The following is a 13,695-nucleotide window of genomic DNA, read 5'->3' as shown; positions in this document are numbered from 1 at the left end:
ACCAAACTTGATATGCATGACCTTGGTGGGCTCTAGGTCAACTCCTGAAAAGGGGGTCAATGTCAGACTTTGCAATCAAAAGTTAGGGGGCTAATAACCCTTGCCATAATTTCAGTGCGCCCCCTAACTTTTGATTGCAAGGTCTGACATTGACCTCCTTTTCAGGAGTTGACCTAGAGCCCACCAAGGTCATGCATATCAAGTTTGGTCAATGTCAGACCTTGCAATACACTGTAAGGCACTGTAAGGCTACTGTCCTGCCTCACTTCCAGTGATGAAGCTAAGCTATGCTAACGGAGCGTCTATTCCCAAAGCTAAAATGCACGCACAGAGACAAAAAAGGTATGTATCTTCTTGTCTAACTCCAGGGAAGATGTTAAATAAGCTAATTTCCCAAAATGTTGGAGTTCCCCTTTAAGGGATGTAATAGTGTGAATCGGAATAGTGAGATATTTTTTCTTCTTTATAATTATAATTGTTTAATCTGTGGATTGTTTGTTTCTTTGTATATGGAATGAATTATTATTTTGTGTAAATTAGGTTGTATGACGACCATCATGTAATACTTATATTACATGATGGAATAGGGGGCAGGTAACCATAATATTTATTCTTCTTCCAATTTGCTGCTCCGAGCAGTTGGAACGAGATAGAAAATACTTTGAAAATGGACAAATTGATCGCCCCCACTACTTTTAAGGACTATATGGTAGAGTTGTTTACACACACACACACACACACCTGTAACTGTTTTTACTTTTAACTGTAATTTGTCTGTTTTGCTTCATGTATTAGACCTTGTATTTTTATTTGGACATTGGCTTGATGTGTTTGAATGATTTCCCTTAGCTCTGTGATGTATGCATCATCATTCTCTTTTCTATTGTAGTACATTTTCTGTCCCCTTTCCCCGTTACCCTTCAAAAGGCCCTTTTGTCCTCTCGCCAGGCCGTCATTGTAAATAAGAATTTGTTCTTAATTGACCTGCCTGGTTAAATAAAGATTAAATAAAAATAAATAAATCAAATAAAAAATGTATAAAGAGAAAAACACAAGTACCAAACAAGTGGTCCAAATGGTCCATCTTCTCATCCCCCTGCCCTATTCCCTATTAGTATGACAGAGAGAGGAATACAAGTTGACCTTTGCATTACAATTCAAATTTTATTTTACAATCAGGTCAGTTCACACATACAGGTCCTTTCCATTGGATAATTAAAACTGGCGTCAACATAAAAACTGATCACATTGCTAATATCATCCATTGGGCTGATATTATTAGGGAATAATACAAACACTTTTTCACAGAGGAAAAAGTAAAATCTTGTTTAGTGTTGCAAGGCTCCCAGGTGTTAGAAGCCCTTCATAATAAGACGTTGGTCTTTTTAAAAACTTTTTTTTCCCTTCTTCTTCTTCAAGTTGCATCAAAATATTTACACGTATAAAATATAAAAAATATTCTTAGACTAAAGAGGAAAAGAAAAGGGAGGGAGTGAGTGAGTGTGTGCATGAAAGAGAGAGAGAGGTACAGGTGGTATGGCATTTCACTGTTGCACAAAACCTGACCGCAGGGGAGTGATAATGCACTGTTTTCCACAAACTGTGTGTGTCCAGCACACACATATACAAATACATACACACAGACACACACACACACAATCCCTGCAGAGAAATTAGGATAAAGGACATGGGAGACCCTGGCTGCATTGTTGTAGAAGGTGAGTTCATGCTCACAAATGACAAAGGCAGGGGACACGGCACTGAGTGGAGGATGGGCGGAAAAGAAGAGGGTGTCAGGGGTGGAGGAAGAGTGTCAGGCATGGAGGAAGAGTGTGAGGGGTGCAGGAAGAGTGTGAGGGGCGGAGCAAGAGTGTGAGGGCGGAGGAAGAGTGTGAGGGGCGGAGGAAGAGTGTGAGGGGCGGAGGAAGAGTGTGAGGGGCGGAGGAAGAGTGCCAGGGGCGGAGGAAGGGTGTGAGGGGTGGAGGAAGAGTGTGAGGGGCGGAGGAAGAGTGTGAGGGGCGGAGGAAGTGTCAGGCATTAAGGACGAGTGTGAGGGGCGGAGGAAGAGTGTGAGGGGCGGAGCGAGGGGTTGCTAGGAACACTTCCATACACACACAGCCAGGCTCCCTCCGAAGAACATGTAGAGCAGGTTCTTGACCTCGTGCGTGACCTCGAAACCGAATCCCTCGCCGATCACCACGTGCCAAGAGCTGCCAAACTTCTTGTCCATCGACTCCTTGATCATCTTCGCTGCACTCTTGACATAGGAGACACAAAAGACTTTAATGACCTCACACCAACAAGTCACAATGGAGCATGCCAGCACAACACCAACAATTCCACCTTTTGCAATAGCCAGAATAGCCCAACTCACTCATTTGGTTCTGTGCACCAAATTGTCATGTAAACAGTAAACACACTAGAATAGAATAGAATAGAATAGAATTACTTGTATTATCCCGTGGGAAATTTGACACTGCAAATCGCTCAACATTTCAACATTTAGACAGGAAAGGCACGAATTAGAATAATAACACAAATCAAATCAAGTTGCCTAGGATAAGAGTAGAGTAAATAGAATAAAAATGGAATAAAATATACAGTAAATAAATACAGTAAAAATATACTGAGCATGGGGGAAGGGGGGGGGGTACAGGTAGTAAAAACAACACAAGCAGTGTAAACAAATTGGTCAATATAATTAACTATCTAACTAACTGAAATATATATTCACAGTATTCACAGTGTCACATAAGGTGCAGTATGCATCAGGTAGTGTTATTGTCCTCCTTGGGTTCCTATTAGTCCTAGGTCAATATCTGGCAGCAGTCGCTGCCCCCTGTTGTGGAGCCTGGAGGCCGCTAGTCGCTACCTCCTGCCACTATTGAGCTGCCGCTCTGTGCTCAGTGATGCAGTGAGGCACAGTGATGCATTGTATAGTCTGATGGCTGTTGGAATGAAGGACTTCCTGTGCCGTTCAGTGCTGCATTTGGGTAGTGTGAGCCTAGCACTGAACATGCTCCTCCTGTCAGCCAAGTCTGTGTATAGTGGGTGGGAGGGGTTTTCCCTGATGGCCTGGAGCTTAGCAAGGCTCCTCCTCTCCGCCACCCTCGCTAGAGAGTCCAGCTCCACCCCAACCACGCTACTGGCCTTCCTGACCAGCTTATCCAGCCTGGTTGTGTCCCCTGCTCTCAGTCCGCTGCCCCAGCAGGTCACAGCGTACAAGGCGCCCGCCACCACCGACTCATAGAACATCCTCAACATCCTTGTACAGACATTGAAGGATCTCAGCCTTCTGAGGTTCAAGTAGAGTCGGCTCTGGCCCTTCTTGTACAGTGCCTCTGCGTGTTTTGACCCGTTCAGTTTGTTGTCGATGTGCTAATGAAACTACACTCTGGTCATGGTCTCTGCCTGCTTCCAAGCAAACCCTGGCATAGTTTGACTGAAGTGAGAAAGCAATCACACCAAAATCACACAGAAAGAAATCACACCGAAATTACCCCAACATTTTTAGCATTTAATGAAGCCGATCGGAGGGTATTTGTTGACTTTTTCCTCATTCATCTCAGTGACCGATAGTAGTGCATTGCCTAATTAAAAATGTGAGTTTCAGCAGTCTCACCTCGATCTAAAGTATAAACAAACTACTGTTGTGCAGATTTCACTAGACAGTTCTGATTCAATGGTATGCGTTTTTTTTGGCATTTGATGCGATTTGTTGTAGGTTTGAGTGTACCTTTGACTTGCATGGAATGCTTGGGGAGTGGTTACCCATGGTTACCTGCTGCCTTGCTGGAGGAAGGATTCTAAACATTCTGTGAAAAGGTGACTGTTGGTCAAGCTACACATCAAGTGAGAAATAGTTCCTTTACTGATGATTTGAAAATGGCAACAAGTACCTTTGACACAGAAAAATAGATTACACAGAATGATATTGCTGTTTATTACATGGCGTTTTCACATTCGCCGAAATGCTTGCTTGTGATTGGTCAACAGCCCCCCGACAGCGGTCATTATTTTTCAATAATGACCGTTGTTTTTTCAATAATGACCGCAGTGCGCAGCTGTTGGCAATCAAGCCCACATCAGTGCAGCAAATCAGACACACCTGCCGCGCTGCACTGACAGCGGAGTGTCAGCGGAGCCAGAACAGAGGCTGCCCGCGATAATAATAATCACTTTATTTGGGCTGACAGAGCCACAGAACAACTGCGATTTGTCAAATTAATTAGGTATATTGTTAGTAAGTTAGCCATGTAATAAGCGGGATAATGTATAGCCTACTCGGTCATTGTCGCAAAATAATTGACCTTCACTACGTTTAAAACACCTCGGCGCGGCGCCTCGGTATTTTAAACTCCGTGTCGGTCAATTATTTTGCGACAATGACCTCGTAGCCACTAGGGGTGGGAATCACCAGTTTCATCATGATACGATATCGATTCTTTGGACAACGATACGATATTTGCCGATATCACAGTCTCTCACGATACAATACGATACGATTAGATTCAGGTGCCTGCGATCGATATGAGATGATATCATATGCCCATTTAACACAATCGGTAACATTTAGATCAACAAAAAAAAGGTAATGAAAATATCATTTGACATTTGTATTTTTGAGCTCTTCCAGACATTTAAAGGAAAATCAATCTATTGTTTTTAATACAAATAGACCTCCTGTTCACTGTAAAGTGCCACGTTTTTATATATTGAGCTTTAAACTTTAAGCTACATTTTTTGGAACTCAAAACTCACAACCTCCCTCTCCCAAACCGTTCCTACAACAATTTGTTGATGTTGCATGATCATGTATAGGCCTACATTTATTATGTATTATATTGTTTATGTTTAAATAACATTTAAACATCAAACTCCTCTGACCTCATCTGGTCTTTCCAAAGACGCGCGCGCACACACACACACAGAAAGGGAGAATGCTATGCTGTAACATCTACACACACGGAGCTACTGCTGTTGTTCTTGGGCGGATATGAGACTCGCCACAGGATTTTCAAAATAAGAGTATCGATATGAATCGATCTTATTACATCGCATCGATCCGATTCGATTGTTGATAATTACATCGATGTATCGATCTGGATCGATGTATCGTCCCACCCCTAGTAGCCATACATTATCCCTTACATAATATGCTATTTAGACTTGAGTCTTCATAATGAATGGAAGTGAATGAGGAGCTTGACACCTATATTTCACGCCTGACAACAGGAATGGTGGTGTTGACAGCGGATGACAGGGACAGCAGTGGTCGCCAGCTTCCTTGTAAATTACTTTAGATATAGGTAAGACTGCTGATGTTTGACAAGTTGTACTCAAATGAAATATCTCTCTACAGGGAAAAAATGAACAGGGAAAAGAGCCACAGGATATGCAGGCTGTGCCAAAACAGAAGTTGAAAAACTTTGGGGGATAATTACATGGATAGGAGTAATAACCACATCATACGGCTGCACCTCAAGATTGTTGCTGCGAGCAACCAACGCACCGGTGCTGAATTTAGAGTGGATTAGTCACTAAGGTCCCATTTTCTATAGCTGAAATTAGCGGCAAGGGGGGCATTTCAAACGCAGACATTACTTTGTAGCAACGACCCATTTCCAAACATCTGAAAAAGAGGCTTGCTTTCTGAATTCATTTTAAAATGCATGCGTTTGTTTATTTATATTCCGCATCCGCTGCACCCGTTTCACATTGGTCCACACTGTTCTTCACATTGGGCCGCGCTGCTGTTCTTCACACTGGGCCGCGCTGCTGTTCTTCACACTGGGCCGCGCTGCTGTTCTTCACACTGGGCCGCGCTGCTGTTCTTCACACTGGGCCGCGCTGCTGTTCTTCACACTGGGCCGCGCTGCTGTTCTTCACACTGGGCCGCGCTGCTGTTCTTCACATTGGGCCGCGCTGCTGTTCTTCACATTGGGCCGTGCTGCTGTTCTTCACCCTGGGCCGCGCTGCTGTTCTTCACACTGGGCCGCGCTGCTGTTCTTCACCCTGGGCCGCGCTGCTGTTCTTCACACTGGGCCGCGCTGCTGGTCACACTGGGCCGCGCTGCGCTGCTGGTCACATTGGGCCGCTCGCTGGTAATTATTATTATATATTATATTAATTATTATAATTACTACAAATAATTATTTTCTATTAAGTTATACTTAGTTCCACATAGGCTTGCCGCGGTAGTCAGTGATACCGGTGTCATTCTGTGTTCAGGCATCCACTGAGTAAATGAATTTCCTAGTGCCTGCGTACCGCACCCACCCCCCACGGTGTAGCTTTTAAGTTTCAGTTTCTCTTCTAGAGTAGATTTAACTTCACGTGAAGCAGAGAAAGAAGGCTCTAGAGACGAGATGACATGTTACACAACAATGGCAGAGGATTTATCAATATTTTGGATTTAAACACAGCAGCAGCTCGACTGGAGAGGAGCTCAGATGATCAGTCTGGGAAAAGTATGTAGTGCTTTAAGTATTTTTTTTCTCGGATCAGCTGTGACTGAAAGTCTGTGAGAGAAAGTTGGTGTGGGTGTGTGTGCGTCTTTCCATTGGTTAACATTATTGGGCTGAACATTTTCAGCCTATTGTAATGACCCTGCTGTGTTACAAACATATCATTCATTCATGGTTTTGTTTCAGGGACACCTGTAGTAAATGGGGAGGGGAGGAGGGGAGAAACGGTGCGCGGTTGTTAATTTGTTCTTGTCAAGCTTCAACGTTTTATTAATCATCTAAATTTGGCAATAAATATTCAACGTTAAAGATCAAAGTAAGCCAGTGTAAAGTCAAGTAAAGATATTGAGCATTAATTTGTAAAATGTGCAACCCTAGTTTCGCCTAGTGTGGTATGAGACATATTCGTCGTATGGCTGGATGTACCGAACCATGACGTCTGTACCATGAAGTCGCGGGATGAAATACACGTACCATTACACCCCTAATATCTATTGGACAATAGGTCAATTTAAGGGCATTACTCAAGTCATCCTACTTCACAGAGACTCCTTTTTATTAACGTGTAGCCCTAAGAAATTACATTGAGTCATAAAGACTCCTCATACACACACACACCTCATTGTTAGTGGCAAACTTCTCACAGGCGGTGACGCACAACTCCATGGTTTCAACCCTCATTTCCTCTGCCATGTCTGTGTGCTAAAGAGAAAAAAAACGTTATATTTTGCATCTCCATCTCACTCTCTGTTATAGACGCACACATTACGCTGGGGTCTAGCTCTATTGAGCTCTGTATGTATGTTTGTACAAAGCTCTGTAACAAACCGCCATGGATTCTGAGGGTTAAGTCAATAACTCTTAACATGTGGGCAGAAAAGTGGCAATTTTTTTTCTTTCGTTTTTGAGGACTGCATACCTTTTTTGCAAACCAAAATACTATACTTTATACTTATAGCACATGCATAAGCCTGGTCTCTTTTGAAAGATAACATTCTGAAGTTTATGATACAATAAAGAAAGATCACTTTTAGTGCTAATGAAATAGAGTAACATAGGTCTGAACTTGAGTTGTAGAAAAGCTTGTTACTCAAGTTTTTCTGTAGTAGTTAGTAGTCCAGAAGTAGTATTTCCCCAGAAAATCTGAAGTCTTATGTAGTACATGTCCAGATTTTCCAAAAATTACCCCTTTCTCTCCGAATTCTCCTTTCAAATCCTACAGCCAAGCAGTTCATTTCTGGTAATGTTATCCACTTTTTCTCCTCTTTTTCTCCCATCCCAATTACCCACTGTGCCAATTCTCCCCTCCCCTGTCTTGAACGTTGCTCGCATATGCCCCCCACTGGCCGGTTGTAGGGAGGATAGAAGCCTTGCATCACGTGTCCCCTCCGATACACGAGGAGGCAGCCTGTCACATCTTTTCACCTGCCAGCGCGGACTCTCATTGGCGAGGTGTAACGTGTGGGAGGCTCACACTACCCCCGCCATTTCCTGTCTCTGCTGTGCAGGCATCCCCAACCGACCTGTAGGAGTCGCTGTCCACAATGTCCAGATTACCACCCATCGACTTCCACCCGCTAACTCTGCCAATTGAGTTAGTATGACGACTGGCCCAAGCCGGAGGCAACGCCGACAGCCGGAGTCGAACCCGGTGTCTCTTGCGTTGGTGACGAGCGCAATGTCCGCTGCGCCACCCAGCCGCCCCAATGGCGACTTCTTCTGTGTTTTTCTGGGAAATTCATTAAGGTGCCCATTACCGGTAACTGCTCGGCTGGAGGATTTGAAAGGAGACTTGGAGAAAAAAGGGTAATTTCATACTGTATTTCAGCAGCAGCTTGTGTTTTTTCACTCCACCAACCTTTGTCCAGGCTCTTTGAGCTTTTCTGTGGTTAAAAAAAGCGTCGACGGCAGCGGCTATTCTTCCTCTAACCGGTTCCGACTACCACAGGTGCCATGGATCCACTCTACATCGCCCTCAGTTTTCCTAGATGCCTTTTTTGTTGTTGTTCTTAGCTCTATTATTTTTTTTATTAAATGTTCTTATGTACCTTAGATACTACTACTACCATGTGCATATATATATGTGCGTTTCATTACATGTATATATACATTCATATCAGTTATTCACCTGTTCTATTCTCCATCCATCTATCATCCATTGCAACACTATATTATCACTGACATCCTGTTGGGGGATCCCCTTTGAACAGCCCATCTGAGGTTTCTCTCCTCCACGCCGCCTGTGGTGCTTTTTTCCCCTATTGCTAGGTTTTTAAGTGAGTTGTTCCTCTTAATCTTCAAATCTTCAATGGGGAAAGTCTGGTAGCATATTTGGATTTTATAGTGGTTTTTGATCTATTGTGATGTTTCTTCTTGACTTGTACAAGAAGACTTGTACAGCCCATGGCGACTATTTCATGTGATCTCGGGCTATACAAATTAATTTGATTTGATTTGATCTGTTCATCCCTTTGAAAACACAAAGCAAACTTGCAATAATTAGTTAGGACAACTTTTGACTTAACCCTCAGAATCCGGGGCGGTTTGTTATAGAGCTTTGTATATACATACAAATAGAGCAATAGAGCTAGATGTACCACTGCTGACGAGAAACTTGCTCATTCCATTCACATTCAGCGAAATGAGGGTGTGCCTATCAATTCGAATGGAAGAGAAATTGTACAGAAATCATCGCCGATGCTCTATACGCGACAGAACGTCCGCTCTCTGATTGGCTCTTGGGAGGGGCAAGAGAGGCAAAAGAGATGAAGACTAGTTCACTTTTCTTTTGGGTGACGTCTTGCAACAACATAAAGAGATTACACCTGCTCCTTGCTCCTCCCAATAGGCAATGAATGTAAATTGGTCACTTTTTTGTCGTCAACAGTGGAATCCTACGGGTCTCAAACTACGGGTCGCAAACCAAAGTGGGGTCGTGGGCAGGTGACAGCATTTACTTGCATTGGCAAGTAAAAAAATAATTTTTAATGTTCTGGCAACATATTTTGGCTAAATATGCCTCGTTTTATAAATGTGTATTGATAACATAGTGCTATAATAAAAATTTCTAATAAATATGCATGATCAAGTTCAACAACGTGTGCTTATATTTTGATATTCTTCCACGTTGAAATTACACGATACATTAAGTGTGGGGTCGCCAAAAACAATCCCAAATAAAATGGGGTTGTGGTATAAAAACGTTTGAAAACCCCTGACTTAAAGGGATAGTTCCTCTTTTTTTTATTATTTAGCCAGCGCTTTTATCCAAAGCGACTTACAAGTTCTGTACAACAAGTCAGCAGGAAGGGTACAACTCTTTCAGCTGAGTAACAATGTTGGTCAAACAGTGTTGAACTTGGGTGCTATTTTTGGAACCCTAGCCCTACTTCTTAGTTCTTACTTAGCAATGATGTTGTTGATCGGTAGAGTCCTTTCTCTGATAGTTAGCCACAAACCAATGCAAAGTCAATGGGGTCAAGCCCCTTTCTGTACAAAGTCAATGGGGTCAAGCCCCTTTCTGTACGAGCTGTCTGCAGCTCACTGGCATTTAATTCACAGAGCACACAGAGTAGATTTCAGTGAGCTTCAGTCAGCTTGTACAGACAGGAGCTCGACCCCATTGACTTTGTAGTGGTTTGTGGCTAACTATCTGGAGCTAGCATGAGGTACAGTGTGGATTGTACAGAGAAAGGATTCTACCGATCAACAACATAGTTGGTAAGTAGGAAATAGGGCTAGGGTCCCAAAAATCTTAACTATCTCTTTAAAGTGATTTTTCACATAGAATTGATTAAGGTTTTCGCAGTCATACCTCCATCTAGACGTAAGCTAGCAACCACTGCTGTCCCTGTCAACACCACCATTCCTCCCAGGTGTTTCATACACTTCCATTTATTTTGGGGAGATGTCTAAATATAGTACATACATAGTTCTGAAGTTAATTTTTTTTTATAAATAAATAAATATATATTATATATATAAACCTGCTGTGCCGATTTCAATAAAACAAAAACATTTTAGTCAAAGGTTTGTTTTGGCGTCTGAGGCATCTTTACAAAATGATAAGCTTAATTAAATAAAAGCAGATTCTGTAAATTCGTTCTAGTATGCTGTGTACTTTACCTTGATTTGAATGTATGTGCAGCCATGCTGGAACAAAGATTCCAAACATTCTGTGAAAAGTTGACACTTAGATACTGATCATTTGAAAAAATGGCAACATTAGTTCATTAGGAGGTACCTCTGACACAGAAAAAAATATATTAGATAGAATAATATTGCTGTATAGTTTGTTTATAATTCAGAAGGATGATATTTAGACTAGGTCCCCAAAAATGTATGGAGGTGAATGAGGAGCCTGGTTTGGTGATGTTGACAACAGACCATCCCAGGATAGGAGATAGCAGAGGTTGGTGGGGTAAGAGTCGACTGCTAAGTAAAATGTAAGACTGCTAAGTAAATGTAATTTTAAGCTATCTAACCACTCTACTAGTCAACAGGTTGCCAACCACACAACTGGTTACACACAGCTTAATACAACGTATTTACTTACAAATAATGTTAAACTGAACTCATTATTGTATCACCCTTGTATGAGTTGTTTTATCTTCTATAATCAACCAAGACTGAAAAAATAAATTAAAAAAAAACAAGGGGGGAAACAGAACTCATTGAAACTTCAACATGACTGGGGTTATCGGGTATACTTTACTTTATGTACTGCTGAGGTGTCCGACAACTTTTAACTGCTATATCAGTCTGTTGCATGATGTTAGTACATTGTAGTCATGGCTCCAGTCTCCATCCCCGTGTCACACAACAAGTTGTATTATTGCGTTAACTTACCCTGATAAGAGGGAAGTTGTGTAGCCTCTTGTAGTCGGCTTCATCTTTCTTGCTCTCTCCTGTGTCCGCCATCCCACCTCACCTCCTGCATAAGGCAAATGTGCAAGTTGTTGTGTGTTGGCTACATTTGATCCAGCACCGACCCGACAGTGAATGAATGAAAACTTTATTTAACAGATTGCAGAATGGGTACAATACAGTACGGCTCAATACACACAATTGTTAAGGGGATGCAGACCAGAGAAAGACGTTTGTCTTGTTTACATCAGGGTCCCCCGTAACAAACTATCATTACACATGGGCAAAACAGAGTCCATTCTCTTCGGTTCAAATAACAAACTCAGCAAGACCGACGGCTTCTCAGTTGCAGTGGGTGACAATATTGTCACAAGGAAAGACGAAATTACCTACCTGGGTTCCATCCTAGAGGCAAATCTTTCCTGTGACAAAATGGCATCCAATGTAATAAAAAAAAGTCAACCAACGAACTAGATTCTTGTACCGGATCTCCTCTCTGGTAAACAAGAATACCCTGAAGACTCTGGCAGGAGCACTCATTCAAGGGTACTACGAATATGCGTGCACCTCATGGTACCAAAGCACCTCAAAGGCGCTTAAAACAAAATTACAAACATCACAAAACAAACTGGTCAGACTACTACTTGACCTTACCCCCAGAACCCACCTCACCCCTGCCCACTTTGACAACCTAGGATGGCTTAGAGTAGACGACAGAGTACAGCAACTTGCAATGGGCCTGGTCTACAAGATACACTATACAACTAAGGTACCCATGTACATGTCAAAATACTTCCCAAAGGGGTCAGTGAATACCACAACCACTACACCAGAGGAAGCTCAACAAATCATGTTAAACCCAGATTCGGCTCAAACAAGGGACTAAATACGTTTCGCAATTATGCCACATCAATGTGGAACGCCCTACCCAAAGCTGTAAAGGAATGTGAATCCCTACCCACATTCAAAACCGCTCTTAAAGAGCACCTACGGGAGGCTGCAATTCGAAACTGGCCACCGTAAATGCCCAAAACCCCCACCACCTCCCAATAGACAGTCTCCTCCCCACCGCATGTATATATTCCCTCCCCGCCGTATGTATATCTCTCTCCCACCCACCCACCCCCTCCTAATGTACAGTCCCCTCCCCATCATATGTATATACTCTGTCAGGATCTAGGGGTAACAGTACTGTATATTTGAATACCGTTTATGTCACAAATGTATCAGCACTAAATACCTATATGTCCCTATGCCATAAATGTCATGTATGTTGTGTATGTCATAAATGTCTATATGAATTGAAAATGGGGGACCCTGATGGAAACAAGACAAACGTCTTTCTCAGGTCTGCATCCCCTTAACAATTGTGTGTATTGAGCCGTACTGTATTGTACCCATTCTGCAATCTGTTAAATAAAGTTTTCATTCATTCATTCATTCAATTCATAGTGACATTTATGACATACACAACATACATGACATCATGACATTTATGGCACTATAGTGCAGATGCAGATAGGGTTCACTTCTGAACCCTTAGTGTTACTAGATTGACGTTAGGCGAACAATAACTTACTCAATATTACTTAACTCGGAGCCATTTTACCTAGTTAGAATAACTAACTGGCAACATAGAGTGGATATATTAGCTGGTTTGTTTTCGAATACGTTAGCTAACGTTTGCTAGCTAGTTCGTTGCACATTTTGGGCAAGGCAGGTAACGCTGCCACGCTTGGTTTATTTATGTAATGCTGGGGCCATAACGTCACACTGTGTTCGATTCACGCGAAACATAATAGCTTTACGCGACATCACTGAAGATGGATAGCTAGCTACGATAGATCTCATTAGTTATTTAGCTAACGTTAGCTAGCAACCAGCTGACACTAGCTACGTTACCCTACCAGTTGGTGTTTTCAATATCAAATAGAATGCAAATATCTGCCAATTAGATCTGCCTTTAATAACGAGTTTTGCTATACTAACGGTACTAGGTTACCTCCTTAACGTCGTCGTGTGTTCAACAAAAACGAAGTTTATTCCACTTCCAGCCCGGTTGTTAGGGAGTCATTTTCAACCATCAACAAACGAGATGCCCTAACTTAGAACACCCGCCCACGCGTCGCCTGCTCCTACTCATTGGTTCATAGTTTGTCAATCAACTGGAGGGGCAACACTGGACGCTAAACGCGTCTATGCCAAATACAACGCAGTTCGGTTTCCGGGTTCCTCTGATTGGCCACTAAGCCCACGTGACCGCGGCTAGCACGCCCCCCTTATCGCCCGCTGCCGCGAAGAGCCAGCGAGGCGAGGCGGTGGCGTGAATATTAAAGGCAAGCAACTTGTGTTCAGCTTTTCT

General features: G+C 42.6%; 1 protein-coding gene across 2 annotated transcripts; it reads right to left on the bottom strand.

Annotated features, from left to right (window-relative positions):
* Positions 1 to 1,185: 1,185 nt before the first annotated feature.
* dnal4b (dynein, axonemal, light chain 4b) lies at positions 1,186 to 13,444 on the bottom strand. Of its 2 annotated transcripts, XM_084318100.1 has the most exons (5): positions 13,336 to 13,444; positions 11,316 to 11,400; positions 10,593 to 10,619; positions 7,086 to 7,169; positions 1,186 to 2,257 (listed from the first exon to the last, which is right to left on the bottom strand). In XM_084318100.1, the coding sequence occupies exons 2-5, from the start codon at positions 11,385 to 11,387 to the stop codon at positions 2,093 to 2,095; spliced, it is 348 nt and encodes a 115-aa protein (XP_084174226.1). In that variant the 5' UTR covers positions 11,388 to 11,400; positions 13,336 to 13,444; the 3' UTR covers positions 1,186 to 2,092. The 2 variants fall into 2 exon arrangements, with proteins under 2 accessions (XP_084174226.1, XP_084174227.1); XM_084318101.1 differs by lacking the exon at positions 10,593 to 10,619.
* Between the last annotated feature and the right edge of the window lie 251 nt (positions 13,445 to 13,695).

Source organism: Notolepis coatsorum (genome assembly GCF_963971535.1).
Source record: "Notolepis coatsorum genome assembly, chromosome: 7".
NCBI classification, from domain to species: domain Eukaryota; kingdom Metazoa; phylum Chordata; class Actinopteri; order Aulopiformes; family Paralepididae; genus Notolepis; species Notolepis coatsorum.
The sequence above is the reverse complement of the archived record's forward strand: the minus strand, read 5'-3'. Positions and strand labels throughout refer to the sequence as shown.